Below are 17,819 nucleotides of genomic sequence, written 5' to 3'. Positions count from 1 at the left end.
GATGAAAAGAGGAGAGGAGACGATCCTAGTGGCAAACATCTATGCACCCAACACAGACGACTCGCCTTTCTGGTAGAAGGTAACCAAGGACCTTGAGAATAGCGCCTCACACAGTATGATGGTAGTGGCAGGGGATTTCAACATGACATTAGACCAAACGCTAGACAGACAGGCCAAAGACAAGACACGAACGCCGACATCGCACAAAGTACTAAAGAACATGTGCAACAAACTTGACCTAGCAGACCCATGGCGCCTACAACACCCCGACACAAGAGATTACACCTTCTACTCCCACCCACACAACCCCTACAGCAGATTAGACTATATCCTCATATTCTCTACCCACACCCGCCTAACCGAACACACATACATCGCAGCTAGAACAATATCAGACCACACTTGCATCAGCCTACACCTAGCAGGTAGACACAATGAGCATCTAACACGCAGTTGGCGACTTAACCTCACAACCCTAGCTAAGCAAGAGGACAGAGCCAAGATTCAGACAGCCATCTCAGAATACATTGCAGTGAATGACACGCCAGATACAGACCCCGGCACATTGTGGGAAGCACTAAAACCAACCATAAGAGGAGTACTAATGGAAAAAAAAGGGAGAAGATACATAGAGACAAGAGCACAGCTAGCACAGTTACAAAAAGACATCAAAAGGCTAGAGACCGAGGACATAAGCGACATCGACAACCAAAACGGAACTCGCAAAAAAGAAATATGAATTCAATAGAGTACTCAGCGAACGCGCAGGCCTCTGGATAAAAAAGTACAAAGAGATCAATCTGTATGAAGCAAATAGAGCAGGTAAATCACTGGCAGCATACCTCAAGCACAAGCAGAGACAACACAACATCACTTCAATCACAGACACCGCAGGCAAATCACACACCAGACACGAAGACATTGTTAGCACCTTCAGGGAATTCTATATGGAGCTGTACAAAAAAGATGAGGGATTCGAAACAAAGCGAACGAAGGCCTACCTAGAGAGCCTGAAGTTGCCAAAAATCACAGATGAAGAAGCAAGAGCTTTAGGTCAAGACATCAAGCCACTAGAGGTTAGGGGTGGACTGGTGGTCAGGCCCATCGGTCTATGCAGAACAATCACTTCCATGAGGTACCCGGCTACTACTTTAGCCCATAAAATGGATGATTTTGAAATTATAGGGAGCAATGCAGCAGTCAAAAAGCACTCTAAAAATCCCTATGCCATCACTGAATTTAGAAGATTCAGTTCCTAGGTACCTATTTCACAAATTAGTTGACCCTATTAAAACACTTTCGTCCTTGCATCTGTTTATTTATTTAACCCTTTTAACTCACAAATACTTGAAGCGCTTTGGAGTACTTGGAAAGAGGATAACTCTGGCATTAAATGGCAAGTACCACCTTGAGAAACATTATATTCAATTTAAAAAAGAGGAGGTGCGGGTGTGGCCCAGCGGCCAGAGCTGCCGGTGTTAGAGCTAGGGATCCAGGTTTGAGTCTCGGCGTCGGCTCAACATCCTGTGATTCTGGGAAAATCATGTAATCTTCTATGCCTTTGGACAGCGCCTAGAGACCCTCAGATGTGATTATCCATGCTATATAAATCCACGTTTTATTATTAAAGATGATATGCCCATTGGGTGGAGTCAGGAACTGGGCGTGTACTACTAATAAAAAAAATATACATTTTTTTTATCAGAACTTCACCTCCTAGTGAAAAACACAGGCTACGGGTCTGGAGAATTTTCACTCTCTCCCATTTTATGCTGCCAGTGAGAAAAGGAACCCCTCAGAAACGTTTGCAATGTATTTAGAAGTATGAAAAAATAATATATTTGTAGTTTGTAGGTAATGATATTTGCAAATATTTTCTTTTGATACTGCTCATTGAATGTCAGCCTCAGTTTACTCAAACCACTAAAAAAAAGTATAAAAACAAGAGGAACTTGGGATCTAGCATCTTCCACATTATGGTTGCAGCAGGAGAAGGTGCCATTTAAGCACTGTAAGAAAGGTTATTTCATTTAGAAAGGCCACCAAAGCCAGTTTCCTGGCTCGGCAGTACCTGCAGTTTGTCTCACTGTTTGTGCTACAATGGCAATCACCACCAGGGGTCACTTTAACCCCCACCCTAAAAAATGAACCATGTAATATCTCTCCAGCTTTCTCCTTAAACACAACGTCTTGAGCTTGGGTTAACTTCACAGCGCAATTGTTGATTTGCGTTGGAAAATCACTTTAAAAAAACACAAACAAGCAATTTACACTACTTTGTGTCACGGGGGCATCTCATCAGTAGCCCGTGGGTGTTTCAATTCAACCACCAATGGACTTTGATGAAAAATACTCTCTACTGAAAAAGGTTCCAGGCAGGATTGGATCATTATATGCTTCCCTTTCATAATGTATGCCCAATAAAGGAAGTGTTGTTGTCAAGGTTTTTCTAGGACCCGCAGGAAGCACTATGAGCATACGTTTACCACCCTCCAGAAAGGACTAATCTTTGTCATTATAAAAATGAGTGTGGGAGTACAAAGGACTTAACCCCCTCTGTGACCAAGAAGCTGGTGTCCCCTAAAGTCTAGGGTAAGGAATAGGTCGGTCTACCCACTAAGATTACCTGTGTTCTTCACACTGCAAGTTATTTGTCACTGTTACATGTGTGCTTGTGAGGGTTGCCAAGCCCGCACACTCTTCAAGTTTTTTTTATTTGCAGTGGTGTGCTGTGAGATTGCACTTGCATGCCCACATTTGTAATTGTAATAAAAGTATATGCTGATGTAGGAAAGTCTTACCTTCTTAATGTACTATGTCTAATAATGTATTTTATGTCAGTATCTTCCTAAATTGATTGTTTGTAGAACAGTAGTTCCAGTTCCAGGTAGGAATCACCAGGGTGAAAAGGTAGCTTACACCTTTAGTAGTATTCTATTGAAGTGACCCTTGAAGCCACAAAACCTAGTTAAAGAGATCCACAAACCCTGAAGAATGCCCTATACCTTCTAGGCTACCATCATTGGACAGAAACATGTTGGCAGATGAGAGATGGGTCTGAGCCATTGTCCTCAAATTACCAGCTCGTGATTGTTTTTAGATATACCCCGTGTCCTGTTGAATAAAGGTAACAATTCAATTTATAAAGCTTTATTCGACATTTGTCATAAAAGCATTCACCTAACCCTATACAATAAATACTACTTATAAAAATATTTCTAAAAATACATATTAAACATTCAATGTCGAATAATACATAGTAAAAAATGCATGAGATTACAGCACATTATTACAGTTTAAAAAGTCGCATTCCGTAAGTTTAAAATACAAGAAGCAATGATCTATGTCTCAAAAAACAGATTAAGGATATACATAATTTCATTATAATGCAGTAGCCATTAGTGATCGGGTTCGAATTAGCCATGACCAGGCCAAAAATTTTGCTACACCAACCACATATATTGTTGTACAGTCTGTTTCAAGTATCCTAAGGGCTTCAGTTTGGCTTCGGGTTCCCAACTTTAAGCAAACTGGTTTTAGCCACTTGCGTCTAGGGGACAAATACAGTGGACAACAAAACAAGAAATGGGAGATGTGTTCAGTTTCTTCTTTACAATGGTGACAGTGTTCATCCCATGCCTGGGACCAATGCTTCTTAAACGCATTCAAAGGTAACGTACCAATGCGAAATTGAAAATACAGTTTTCTGTCGTATGGGTTTTCAATTAGGTCCCAAAAAGGTTCATATGAGGGATACATTTTTATATTTAAAAAGCGAGATGTTAAATTTACGCTTGTGCTGTCACTAAACATTGTAAAATATACCATTTCCCAGTATAGATCTTTTAGCTTTTCCTTAGTAGGAAAGCAAGCTGGGTCTTTGTTGTCCCATAGATAATCCAATTTCAGTTTTTTGAGTAGTCCCCGCAACTCTCTTAACCATGGGATGGTGTGGAAGCGGTCGAATTTGATGACATCCATCAGTGCTGCTGCATAGTGGCCTAATTCTGGGGTCACCATAATTCGTCTCCAATATAGGAGGGGCCGAAGCCTCGCTATATCCACAACAGATTTTCTGCCCAGGTCTAGTTTTAACGGGATTGTTGGTGTACTTTGAGGGACCATTACGATCCCTCTTAGGAACCTGTTTTCAGCTTGGCCCAGTTCGCTCAAGTTTGAGAAACCCCATAATTCAGAGCCATATAAACAAGCCCCCAGGACTTTCATAGAATAAATTTCCATCACACAGTTTACAGGCTTTGTCAGTGAGGTTCGGTGTTTTAAGGAGATGGCACCTGCTAGCTGTCTAAATTTTAGTAGGGTTGTGGTTATGTGATGTTTCCAGCTCATGTTTTCTTGCAAAGTGATACCTAGGTATGAAAAAGAGTCCACTCTTTCTAGCGGTGTTCCTTTGTATTTTATTACGCCCTTGAAAGAGGACTGCTGGTTGAGGCACATAAATTTCGTTTTAGTAGTGTTTAGTTCTAGGCCCCTTTCATCACAATATATACCAAAGGCATCAACTACTTTTTGTAACCCACTAGGGGTGCGGGAAAGTAATAATGTGTCATCCGCAAACATGAGGACTGGGACACGAGTGCCGGCTATTACAGGGGCGTCACTAGCAATCTTCTCTAGGTGTTTAACGATACCATTAATATAGATGGAGAAGAGAGTTGGCGCTAGGACACACCCTTGCCTCACCCCGCGTTCGACCGGGAAGGGGTCAGTTACATCTCCTTGTTTGCCCCATCGTATCCTAGCAAAATTATTTTCATGTAGGCGAACAAGGAGTGTGAGCAATTCCTGGTTTAAGCCTGCGTCCGCCAAGGTCTGCCAGAGTTTTTCCCTGGGGACCAGGTCGAAAGCGGCTTTTAAATCTACAAAAACTGCATACAATGTCCCCTTCTTCAAGGTGACATTTCTCCAATAAATTGTTAGAAAATGGAGAACTTGGTCGACGCTACTAGTTAGGGGCCTGAACCCAGCTTGATAAGGAGACAAGATGTTATTGTCGTCGATCCATTGCTGCAATTTATTTTGCACTAGTCGGCCCATTAGCTTTTGAGCCGTATCAATCAGACTAATGGGTCTGTAATTTTTAGCCAAGGATCGGTCACCTTTTTTATATATGGGAATTATTTCAGCACCCTTCCATGAGGCAGGCACTTTCCCTCCCATAGCCACTGCATTGGCCAACATTGCAAAGTAACTGCACCAGGTCTTCCGGTCAGATAAAAAGATATCAGCCGGAATTCCATCCATGCCTGGAGCTTTCCCCCCTGCTACACAATCCAGCACGATGCTCACATCCCTCTCCCCAAAAATTGGTGTTTTGTAGTAAACTAATGGAGGAGGACTGACATTAGTAAACATGGGGTTACAGGCATACTGTGGTTGAAAGTATTCTATCCAACTGTTCTTTGGGACATTATTAGCCGGCTGGGGTGCAATACCACCCTTTGCCCATTTTACTGAAGCCCAGAAGCGCTTAGAGTCCCTGGAGGCACATACCTCCTTGAGTTCTTGCCAGCAATCCTCGTCCCAACGCTTCTTCGCTGATTTTTGGACCTGTCTATACAGATTTCTCGCCAGCCTTACTGCTTCTGGCCTCCCTGTTCTTAGTTCCCTGCTAAGATTATTCCGTGCTGTCCTACAGCTCTTATCATACCACCCTCTAGTTTCTTGTAATTTCTTCGTTTTATTTGTGGAGATATTTTTACGAAAGAAACTTTGAATTACAGAAAAAAATATCTCATGGGCAGCCATCATATAATCAGTAAAATCAGACTGTTCATAATGAGACTTAATCTTGGCAACTTCGTCCACCACAACTTTCTTTAGAGGCTCTATTTTAGCAATATCTTCTAGGAGCATACTCCACTTCAAATATCGGGAGTTGTTTGAACTTACTAGGTCCTGCGTAACCACATAATCCTCTCTAGGATGCTCGGGTTTGTCATGGTAGGTATGTAGTGTCAGGCACAATGGATTGTGGTCACTTTCAATCTTATCCTTCACTTCCATATCTACCAATTTATCCCAGGCCCTTATATCAAGGAGTATGTAGTCTATCCTGCTGGCCGATCGACCATTATCAAAGGTATTTTTCCCCATAGAATCTGACACTGCACGACCATTTACTGCTCTAAGTCCTCTCGAGAGACAAAAACTTTTCAGTTGTATTGCTACCGTGCTCCATTTCCTAATTACATGGATATCTAGTTCGGGAATTCCCCACTTGGTATCCTCGTCTTCGGCCAGGATTTTATCCTCCTCACCCAAAGGTTCAAAGGTAGTATTAAAATCCCCGCCTATTATTATATAGGTAGGGTCTGGTAGCTGTTCAATATTATTCTCGAGGCACATTAGAGTCTCAGATGGCTTACCCCTGGCAACTCCCCTCGAATAGAGATTAAACAGGGCTAACTGATGACCATTTTGCCAGGTAATATCAAGTGCCAATATGTCATTAGATGGTATGGACCTTTGCTTAACCGTACAATTCAAAGTTTGACGTACCCAAATTAACAGGCCCCCCGATGGACGTCCCACTCGATTTCTTATTGCCGGGACAAAAAAGTTCAAATACCCTTGCCTGAAAATTGGTGTAAGCGACCAAGTTTCTTGGAACATGATAATGTCGTATTGGGTAATAAAATCCACCCAGTCCGGAATATTTAATTTATTAGTAATTCCGGCTATGTTCCATGAAATAATTAATAATTGCGATTTAGCCTTTTGGGGATATATCTGGACATTATCAGGAATATTTAATGTTTCTGCAGGATCTACTCCTAGTATTACATTTTTACTCCATGTTGGTGGCATCTCAGTTTCCTCCAATGTTCTTTCCTGTTCCACCTGAACTCTATTTTCTTTCTCTGAGAGGGAAGTACAGCGTGCACCTGGGGTTAATCTAATTTCATCTATCAGGGAAATGTTAACATATTCTTGGACCGGCTGCGTATCTAGGGTGGCAGGGGAGACACATGCGAGTCAATCACACTCATTTAAGTCAGTTAGCACAGAATATTGGTTATCCAAATTTAGCCCCCACTCACATACTGGGTTAGTCCTGGCCCTTCTGTTTCCCACAACTGTCCATTTTGTTCTTAATATACTCGGCTTGGCTACTAGACCTCTTCTGCTATAGAAGAAATCCAGTGTCAGTGGAACTATTTCAGCTGTCCTACGTTGTGGGGGGAGAATATTCCGTAGGACATCAGGCAGGACCTCAGGGCCCCTAAAGTTCAAGACGACACAATCCCCTTGAAATTTCTTCACCTTAGTACCTATCCACCTAACCCTTCTTGCTGTAAGCAGATCGTCAGATAGTTTTTCCTTACCCCAGGGTGATATGTGCATATTAATACTGAGCCACTGGAGAGCCTTGTTTCTTAAGGAATCTGGTGACTCGATCTGTCCCGTTTTCAGCATAGGTGTATTAGCTAGTACTAAGATAAGAGGCGAGGCTTCAACAATTAGTTAAACTGGGGCAGTTTCTGGGTTTAGAATCTCAGGGCTGATGTTGCCCACTAATTGGGCTGCATCTGAGACTAGGGCCAGGTCAGGGGTATTGTCGTTCCTAGGGCTGAATTGTTGGACATGCTCTGATGGAGCCTGTAGGCCAGTGTTCATGTGCACCCCGAGTGATTTTCCCGCAGTCTCCATTTGTTCAAGTTTGGATGCTACTAGATTTGATATTTCCCCCACCCCCTCATTGGTTTTCCTTAACAGGGACTCTAGCTTGTTGACCTTATTAGCTAATTGGTCAACTTTTGATATAAGGGGTTTCATCAATCCTAGTAGTTTGGACTCTAGTGTACCCATGAGCTTGATTAGGAGGGTGTCCTCCCCTTCTTCGTTTTCATACTCTTCCTCCCTTATCCCATCCTCTTTCTTTCTCTTTGCTCGTCTAGGTGGGGTTACAGGTTTGTTTTTGCAAGAGCGTAGACCGCCTCTTCTAGGTGGCGCCTTGGTGATCCCTTTTTTGGCTCTTGGAGCAGGGCCCGGTGTTGGGGGGGTATTGCTCTCTATAGCTGACTCCTCAATTGTTACAGATTTGTCTTGGTCTTCTAGATTAATCAGATCTGTAAAGGGGTCAAGTTGTTGGTCCATTGAGGCCATTGATACACTAATTGCAGAATGTTCATTTAGGTCTTCAATAGGGTCAGTGACAATGAGATCATCGGTAACAGACTGAGACACCCCTGATTGATTAATTTGAGCACAAGGTGGCGAATCTCCTCATCTTAGGCACATCCCCCTCTGCATGGGACGACTCCTGGTGGCCGGAAGCCCTTGGAAAAGCACCCATCCCGACAGACCACGCACGGAACCTTGGCGTCATCCTGGATTCTTCACTCTCAATGAACAGACAAGTCAGCGCCGTATCCTCTTCCTGCTTTAACATTCTTCGCATGCTCAGAAAAACATTTCGCTGGATCCCCTCCGAAACAAGGAAAACAGTCACCCACGCTCTAGTCACGAGCCGACTGGACTACGGAAACACCCTCTACGCAGGTACCACCGCTAAACTCCAGAAGAAACTACAACGTATCCAAAACGCCTCAGCCAGGCTCATATTAGACATCCCACGCAACGAACATATCTCTGGTCACCTTAAAGACCTCCACTGGCTACCCGTCAATAAGAGGATCACTTTCCGACTGCTTACCGACGCACACAAATCACTCTACGACATCGGACCAGATTGCCTCAACTCTCGACTGTCCTTCTACACCCCCTCCCGCCAACTTCGCTCTTCCAGCCAAGCCTTCGCCAATGTACCTCGCATCAACAAGACCACCATGGGAGGCAGATCCTTTTCATACCTGGCTGCCAAAACATGGAACTTACTCCCCGCCTACCTTCGCCTCACCCAGAATCACCTAGCGTTCAGAAAGCAGCTTAAAACGTGGATATTTGACAAATAATCCTCCTCCCCTTCCTAAGCGCCTTGAAACCCTCTGGGTATGTAGTGCGCTATACAAATTTTATGACTTGACTTGACTTGCCCAGGGAGGTCCTCCGATTATTATTAATTTTTGTCACTACCTGGACCAGGTAATTGTGCATTGTATTAGCCGGGGTGACAGGCGTTTTTTGTTTTGACATATTGAACATACAATTATTAGCAACGAGGCCCTAGAAATGTGCGTCACTGATAGTCCAATTACACTGAAGATAATAAAGTATTTTACCTTGCCACAGTTCAGTTTGGAGGGTGGGAGTTAGAGGGTTGGCCCAGTCCAGTCTCTCACTGTCTAGAACGGGCTAAAACGGGCCCGCCCTTGGCCCGGGCTTCGCCCGGCGTCCCGCGAGACGGGGGTGTCGCGCAATTTGTACGCCTCCTGGCGCGTGGATGGCGCGGCGTGCGCCGCTAGGCTGATGGGAGTTGTAGTTTTTGAACTCCTCCTCGGACCGCGCTCCGCTCGCCTGCAGGACTCAGCTGGTACCAGAGTCGGGCAGCGGAAGGCGGGAAGAGGGCTGGCAGGGTTTGCTGAAATCCCAGGTTTTACTTCTGCAAACAGACAACGAAACAGGTAGGCGGCAGAGATTCCGCTTTCAATGGGCTTCCCACCCCTCGACCGGGGTGTCGCGCAATTTGTACGCCTCCTGGCGCGTGGATGGCGCGACGTGCGCCGCTAGGCTGATGGGAGTTGTAGTTTTTGAACTCCTCCTCGGACCGCGCTCCGCTCGCCTGCAGGACTCAGCTGGTACCAGAGTCGGGCAGCGGAAGGCGGGAAGAGGGCTGGCAGGGTTTGCTGAAATCCCAGGTTTTACTTCTGCAAACAGACAACGAAACAGGTAGGCGGCAGAGATTCCGCTTTCAATGGGCTTCCCACCCCTCGACCGGGGTGTCGCGCAATTTGTACGCCTCCTGGCGCGTGGATGGCGCGGCGTGCGCCGCTAGGCTGATGGGAGTTGTAGTTTTTGAACTCCTCCTCGGACCGCGCTCCGCTCGCCTGCAGGACTCAGCTGGTACCAGAGTCGGGCAGCGGAAGGCGGGAAGAGGGCTGGCAGGGTTTGCTGAAATCCCAGGTTTTACTTCTGCAAACAGACAACGAAACAGGTAGGCGGCAGAGATTCCGCTTTCAATGGGCTTCCCACCCCTCGACCGGGGTGTCGCGCAATTTGTACGCCTCCTGGCGCGTGGATGGCGCGGCGTGCGCCGCTAGGCTGATGGGAGTTGTAGTTTTTGAACTCCTCCTCGGACCGCGCTCCGCTCGCCTGCAGGACTCAGCTGGTACCAGAGTCGGGCAGCGGAAGGCGGGAAGAGGGCTGGCAGGGTTTGCTGAAATCCCAGGTTTTACTTCTGCAAACAGACAACGAAACAGGTAGGCGGCAGAGATTCCGCTTTCAATGGGCTTCCCACCCCTCGACCGGGGTGTCGCGCAATTTGTACGCCTCCTGGCACGTGGATGGCGCGGCGTGCGCCGCTAGGCTGATGGGAGTTGTAGTTTTTGAACTCCTCCTCGGACCGCGCTCCGCTCGCCTGCAGGACTCAGCTGGTACCAGAGTCGGGCAGCGGAAGGCGGGAAGAGGGCTGGCAGGGTTTGCTGAAATCCCAGGTTTTACTTCTGCAAACAGACAACGAAACAGGTAGGCGGCAGAGATTCCGCTTTCAATGGGCTTCCCACCCCTCGACCGGGGTGTCGCGCAATTTGTACGCCTCCTGGCGCGTGGATGGCGCGGCGTGCGCCGCTAGGCTGATGGGAGTTGTAGTTTTTGAACTCCTCCTCGGACCGCGCTCCGCTCGCCTGCAGGACTCAGCTGGTACCAGAGTCGGGCAGCGGAAGGCGGGAAGAGGGCTGGCAGGGTTTGCTGAAATCCCAGGTTTTACTTCTGCAAACAGACAACGAAACAGGTAGGCGGCAGAGATTCCGCTTTCAATGGGCTTCCCACCCCTCGACCGGGGTGTCGCGCAATTTGTACGCCTCCTGGCGCGTGGATGGCGCGGCGTGCGCCGCTAGGCTGATGGGAGTTGTAGTTTTTGAACTCCTCCTCGGACCGCGCTCCGCTCGCCTGCAGGACTCAGCTGGTACCAGAGTCGGGCAGCGGAAGGCGGGAAGAGGGCTGGCAGGGTTTGCTGAAATCCCAGGTTTTACTTCTGCAAACAGACAACGAAACAGGTAGGCGGCAGAGATTCCGCTTTCAATGGGCTTCCCACCCCTCGACCGGGGTGTCGCGCAATTTGTACGCCTCCTGGCGCGTGGATGGCGCGGCGTGCGCCGCTAGGCTGATGGGAGTTGTAGTTTTTGAACTCCTCCTCGGACCGCGCTCCGCTCGCCTGCAGGACTCAGCTGGTACCAGAGTCGGGCAGCGGAAGGCGGGAAGAGGGCTGGCAGGGTTTGCTGAAATCCCAGGTTTTACTTCTGCAAACAGACAACGAAACAGGTAGGCGGCAGAGATTCCGCTTTCAATGGGCTTCCCACCCCTCGACCGGGGTGTCGCGCAATTTGTACGCCTCCTGGCGCGTGGATGGCGCGGCGTGCGCCGCTAGGCTGATGGGAGTTGTAGTTTTTGAACTCCTCCTCGGACCGCGCTCCGCTCGCCTGCAGGACTCAGCTGGTACCAGAGTCGGGCAGCGGAAGGCGGGAAGAGGGCTGGCAGGGTTTGCTGAAATCCCAGGTTTTACTTCTGCAAACAGACAACGAAACAGGTAGGCGGCAGAGATTCCGCTTTCAATGGGCTTCCCACCCCTCGACCGGGGTGTCGCGCAATTTGTACGCCTCCTGGCGCGTGGATGGCGCGGCGTGCGCCGCTAGGCTGATGGGAGTTGTAGTTTTTGAACTCCTCCTCGGACCGCGCTCCGCTCGCCTGCAGGACTCAGCTGGTACCAGAGTCGGGCAGCGGAAGGCGGGAAGAGAGCTGGCAGGGTTTGCTGAAATCCCAGGTTTTACTTCTGCAAACAGACAACGAAACAGGTAGGCGGCAGAGATTCCGCTTTCAATGGGCTTCCCACCCCTCGACCGGGGTGTCGCGCAATTTGTACGCCTCCTGGCGCGTGGATGGCGCGGCGTGCGCCGCTAGGCTGATGGGAGTTGTAGTTTTTGAACTCCTCCTCGGACCGCGCTCCGCTCGCCTGCAGGACTCAGCTGGTACCAGAGTCGGGCAGCGGAAGGCGGGAAGAGGGCTGGCAGGGTTTGCTGAAATCCCAGGTTTTACTTCTGCAAACAGACAACGAAACAGGTAGGCGGCAGAGATTCCGCTTTCAATGGGTAACCTTGTAACACTGAGGTATTTTTAGTAAGATCTGGACCCTGTCTTTGTCCAGTAGTTTTTATCTCAGAATTCCTTCCTTTTAAGTCTTCAAGGAAGTTGAGTCCGCCCTAGTGGCACTGACCCACCAGGGTGGGGAGAGGATGCCAATGATGAAGCATGACACTAGTGTATGTGAGGTTTCCTCTTCAATAAAGAATGACTTTCCTCCGATGAGTGGCAGACGTCCTGTCATATCCAAACTCTGGATTCCTGACTCTTCCAAGAATATTAGGAAGCAGTATGCCTTCTTGGTTTCTCTTTACTTCCCTGACATTACCGTACCTGTGTTTGTGATCTACTGAAAAAGGTGGCCAGGACTTTATGCCAAAGAGCAGGCGTAATGTTTGAGAAAAGTTTTCTTGTAATGTTGCAAGTGTAATTTATTGTACATCACATATACACAGTTAGAAAGGTTTTTAACTAAGCATCTAAACATAGGATTTTGTATTTTATTATAGTGCAAACATTACCCAAAGGTGTCAGAGCGCTTTACAAAAGAACCAGTTGTATTACATAAGGACTTTGGATTACATGAGTTACATAGGAGATACAAACAGAAAATAATTGCAAATGTACAAGGTGTAAAGTCACTCAAGGAAGAGATAAAAACAGGAAAGCATTGCACATGTACAAGTTGAAAGTCACTCAAGGAAGAGATACAAACAGATAAACTTTAAAATCACACAGGAATGTCAGTAAGTACAAAGTCTACTAAATATACTAGTGGTTAGAGTTCTATATATACAAATAGTAAATTCACACAGGATCACATTTTAACATCAATTAGGCTTGGACAATTATATAATACTTATTTACATATACATATAAATGTAAGGCCGCCCAGCAAAAAGAGAAAAAACTATCAGGGGTCATCAGGAGGAGTCATGAGGGAAGATGGAACGGAACAAAGTTCAGAAAAAATGGCGGGTCCGGGTTGTGGGTATCGCCGAGACCATCTCCAGAAAAAAGAAAAATGCTCATGCACGGGCGTATGAGGAAGTACTGTGTATTGCTCGAAGAAGGGCCTCAAAGAGAGGTGGCAAGGCATGGCATAAGGGAGAGGATTCAGGGGGGCCTAGCGCTCAGACTAACTGAAAAGACTACTGCAAATATGGACTGATTTAAAGGAAATTGTGGGGCATATGCTGTTCCATTGATGCACAACATAATTTTCATGATTGTTTCTAGAAGTTTTAACTGTTATGCAAAACTAAAAATAAAAATCTTAAAAACAAAAGCATAGTAGAGGGGGGATGGGAGCACACTGCCTCATATCACATCATAGTTTGCCCCTCAGCGTTATGGTAAATGCAGTACAGTGTGTGCGCTTTCTTGAATATTAGCTGTAGAAATCAAAGAAAAACTAATTTCATCAGGGTTTGCTTAGAATGCTGCCACAGTCCTATCAGGTCTCGGTGCCTCTCACTGGTGCACTGGTGCATCTTAAAGCTCATTAACTCACTGGCTCAAGGGACCATTTTAAAACAGAACGAGGATGGGAGCACACTGCCTAACATCACAGCCCAGTTTGCTCATTAGCCTTATGATAAATGCTGGACAGTGTTTGCGCTTATTTGAATATTAGCTCTAGTTTTTCACCAGAGTTGGTGCAAATACTGCTGTAAATCTCTAGACACGTTTCTGGATTTTATCCTTCATCAGTAGAGATCAAAGAAAAACAAATTAAAGCATAGTACTCTGTACTGGATTCCAGTACAAAAACTATGCTAAATATCACACACACACAACCTTGCACGATGGTGCATGGATGTGTGCCTGGCACAAGGTCGTCTAAATTGTGCCAGCAACTGATATCAGCAGCACCATATCTTTGTAGATATGGGGATGCTCTGCAATGGGGGAGGAGCATCACCCCCTACCAGCAGCTGCGAAAATCACAAAAATAAAAGAATAAAAACCTGAGTTTGTTATTGTTTTATTTTTAAAATGAGTCTTGGGGGCGGGACCAGACGATGACAGGCTGGAGGAGGAGTGTTTTAGCACTGCTGTGCGTGCGCATGTCAGTTTGGCCTGCCGTCTCAGGATGGCCAAATCGAGATGCACACTGCATGTTTGCATGACAATTGCTGAGTTGGAGTCATGCAGGCACACAGACCCTCCGGGAGTGCCAATTGAGGGCGCTCAGGCCAATCTTGACTCTGCTCTCATGGCCCCAGGGGAGTTTGGGGCTCGGTGCAGTTCACCAGAAGAGCACAGAGTCAGTGATACAGCAAGCACAATGCTAGTGGTTTTCTTTTTTTTTCTCATTCGTCGTCCCCCTCAAGCCCTGCCACTCTGCCCTCATATCAACTGCCACTACTACAACACTGTGCAGTCATTTTGTTTTCTACGTTGTATTGCTTCATTTACAAGTAAATCTGGCGTGATATTTACATAATAATGTAACCTCCTCTCTTTTCAATCTAAGTTTGAAAGGTTTCGAAGTAAAATGTTGCAGGTGACCTACAGCACGCCAGGTACGAAAATACCGCATACTGAACTTTCCGACAACGAGATTCTGGAAGCCATGCAGGTACTGTGTTCCCCCACTCTCCCTAGATCTTTGTGAATATGTGCCAGGAATACTTATGCATAATGTGCAAAGTGCCAGAAACGGACACCTTCGCCTACCTGAGGCATAGGAAAGGTGGATGCCAAAAAGGCAGTGAAATAGTTGCATAGTCGTAGAGACTGTCAGCCTCAGTTTCAGGCAGACGGTTCACATTGAGGTTTCCTACCTTAATTTAGAGTTCAGGGAATCATTGCACAGATCTGATGCTGGTGTAAACCAACACTGTTTCCACCGGTCGTCAATCGTCTTGCCATCCATGGTAGGCCTCGATGAAAGGGTCCTCATATGTCCCTCACATCATGGCAGATAGCACTCAGCTCGTAAAGGATATTGGGGCATATTATCAAGCAGCAGTGATAATTATCGGTGGCTGCCCACAGCGTGAAAATGTTTATCGCCAGCTATCGCTGATAATTATCACCATGCTAGCCCTGTATTAATAACGCATAGCACAATGGCGATAATTATTCCAGTGATAGCGATATTTGCCATGGAACATCGCTGGTTTTTCAGCGATGTTCCATGGAAAACGGCGATAACCTTGCTGATAAGACCCTGTGGTCGTATCAGCATAATCCACCCGCAATGGTAAGTATACCAAAGTCAGCATTTTAGCAGACGTTATTCGCCAAAAACGAACGTCTGCTAAAATGTGTGGGCCTCCTTGTGAATATCGCGATGTGCAAATCAGCAATAATTTACAAGCAATACTGCCCAGTGATGCCTACTTTGCATCTCATCGAGAAAACGGGTGGTAACATGTGCTAATGCATGTTAGCATCCCGTTGTAGATAGGGCAATAATATTATCTCTGCTTTTTTGGCTTTTAAAGCCAAAAAAGCGGAGATAAGGCCCTTGTTAATATGCCCCATTGTTTTTCTGGTGTGTGTCAGTTCCAGCATCATATACTGCCACCCAGTGCTGCAGAACTCAACAGTGTGTCATTCCCTGCCTGACAATTGTAATGGACGCTGGTCCCATGATTCCGAGCTCCCCTTTTTATAGGCAATGAAAAACATTCTGGTTTTTTTTTAGAAAAAAAATCTGTAAAATATATTTTTTTTACATTTTACAATTACGGTCTTACTTAAGGGTCTTTCTTGGTGAAATATTCAGAAGGCCTTTGAGGTTTAAAATAAAAAATCTTTAAAATGTGTATTTTTTAAATTTTACAATTACGGTCTTATTTAAGGGTCTTTCTTTAAGAAATCCTCATATGGCCCTTGTGGTTCTGCAATAAGCACTGTCTTAAATAACAATTTAAAAAGTACCTGACGTGGTGTGAAGGATAGCTCTTGAAGGCCAAGCAATATATATTGCTCCGTGATAATACTGAAAGATAATCCCAATGTTATTAAAGACGAAGGAGGTTAATATTATGCTGTCTCTCTTCTTGTTTTATTTTGTACATCACTTTAAGGAACACTACAGCTCCCACAAACCTGCTTCCCAAGCAGGAGGTTATTAACACAAACAAAGGACATCCCATCCAATAAACATCAGTAGTTCATTCATAATTTCCTATTTTATTGCTGGTCGAAGTAAATGCGTTACAAAACGCAAGAAGAGAGACTGCATAATAGAGCCTCCTGTCTTTTGATGAAATCCCAAATATACATATGCAAGGCAGATTAAATCATTCTAAATCCAGATCGGATGTTGAAAATCTCATAAGCCCTTATGATTTGTACTGGAAGGAACTTACACAAGTGCTAAATGGTGCTCCCAGATCTGCATATCCTTCAGAGTTACACACAATTACAAGTAAACCAGGGATATTCGGAAACTTAACGAGGAATATGTTTTACGCTTAAAAATATTGATCAGAACAGATTTCCATTTGAGACCAAGCAAGAAGCATGAATTTCAGTATGACTACTTTAAGAGCCTCAAATCAAATGCTAGACTGTTCTCTCGGCAGTGGAATACAGTTAAGGGTGGAGTTTTACTTATTCATCAATCCTAACCACAGGCACATTCAGTTTCAATTGCGGAGAAGACAAGTTATCTTCACAGGACACTGCATAAAAGACTCAGCAGCATTCATTCTTTCCTAATTGATGTCCTAGAAGGAAATGCTAGCCTTATGTTATATAGAGGGTTTTGGCATAATGAGAATAAAAATGTGTGACTTTGTCTTGCTTTTCTATAGAAGGTGATTACAGATCGAGCTGATTTCTACCAGCAGCTGATACAAAAAGGAGTGAAAATGCCTCCTCTTTCCCTGGATGAGTCGCCAGCTGCTGCACCGGTGACACCAGCGACACCACCGACCCCAGTGACACCACCGACATCAGCGACACCACCGACCTCTAGACATGGAAGCTTAAGGAAGAGAAGCGTACATTAATATGATTCATACTTACCAACTTGGGAGTGGATGTGACCATAGACTCTCACCAACGCCCTGAGGGACCAGGAAAAGATGCTTGATACAACAAGACTCCACAGTGATTAAATGGCATGCATTAAAAGCAACACTTGTGTCCTAACATGGCTTCCATTGTTTTTTCTCAAAACGTTGTGGTCTACACAATGTACTGAAATATGCACATGCAATGTTACAAGTTCGAGGCTGTTGCATCAGTTGAGACTCATACAGTAGAGAGTGGAACTCACTACCTGCCCATATTCGTACCCTTGACAACTTGTATGCTTTTAGGAGAGCCATTGAAACATTCCTCTTTCCTTCTGGCCCACTATAGTTTTCTGTTTTTCTCTGTGCTTGTTTAGTTGTGTTTTGATATTTTCTGATGCCAGCTAAAGCGCTGGGACGCCCCTTCGCTGGGGCAGCTGTTTTGCGCTATAAAAATCTCAATAACATAACATAACATAACATATCTGTAGATTGACCCCATAGCTTATGTGAGACCTTCAGCCAGCCAACACATTTGTATTATCTTGTAGTTCATACCTGCAGTGTGAGAAATCTAAGTTGCATAATGTCAATTTATAATGGTTAGAAAGTAGAAAAAGC

General features: G+C 45.6%; 1 protein-coding gene across 3 annotated transcripts in view; it reads left to right on the top strand.

Moving 5' to 3' along the window:
- The window catches only part of CCDC27 (coiled-coil domain containing 27), a 290,662-nt gene extending 273,335 nt beyond the window's left edge, over positions 1 to 17,327 (top strand). For all 3 annotated transcript variants that reach the window (XM_086921745.1, XM_086921743.1, XM_086921744.1), the window contains 2 exons: positions 14,699 to 14,803; positions 16,995 to 17,327. In XM_086921745.1, coding sequence (XP_086777871.1) covers positions 14,699 to 14,803; positions 16,995 to 17,192 — 303 coding nt within the window. In that variant the 3' untranslated portion in view covers positions 17,193 to 17,327. The remainder of the gene's footprint in view (positions 1 to 14,698; positions 14,804 to 16,994) is intronic.
- Positions 17,328 to 17,819: the final 492 nt, after the last annotated feature.

The sequence above is a fragment of the Lissotriton vulgaris genome, chromosome 5, assembly GCF_964263255.1.
Source record: "Lissotriton vulgaris chromosome 5, aLisVul1.2, whole genome shotgun sequence".
In the NCBI taxonomy this organism is placed as follows: domain Eukaryota; kingdom Metazoa; phylum Chordata; class Amphibia; order Caudata; family Salamandridae; genus Lissotriton; species Lissotriton vulgaris.
The sequence above is the reverse complement of the archived record's forward strand: the minus strand, read 5'-3'. Positions and strand labels throughout refer to the sequence as shown.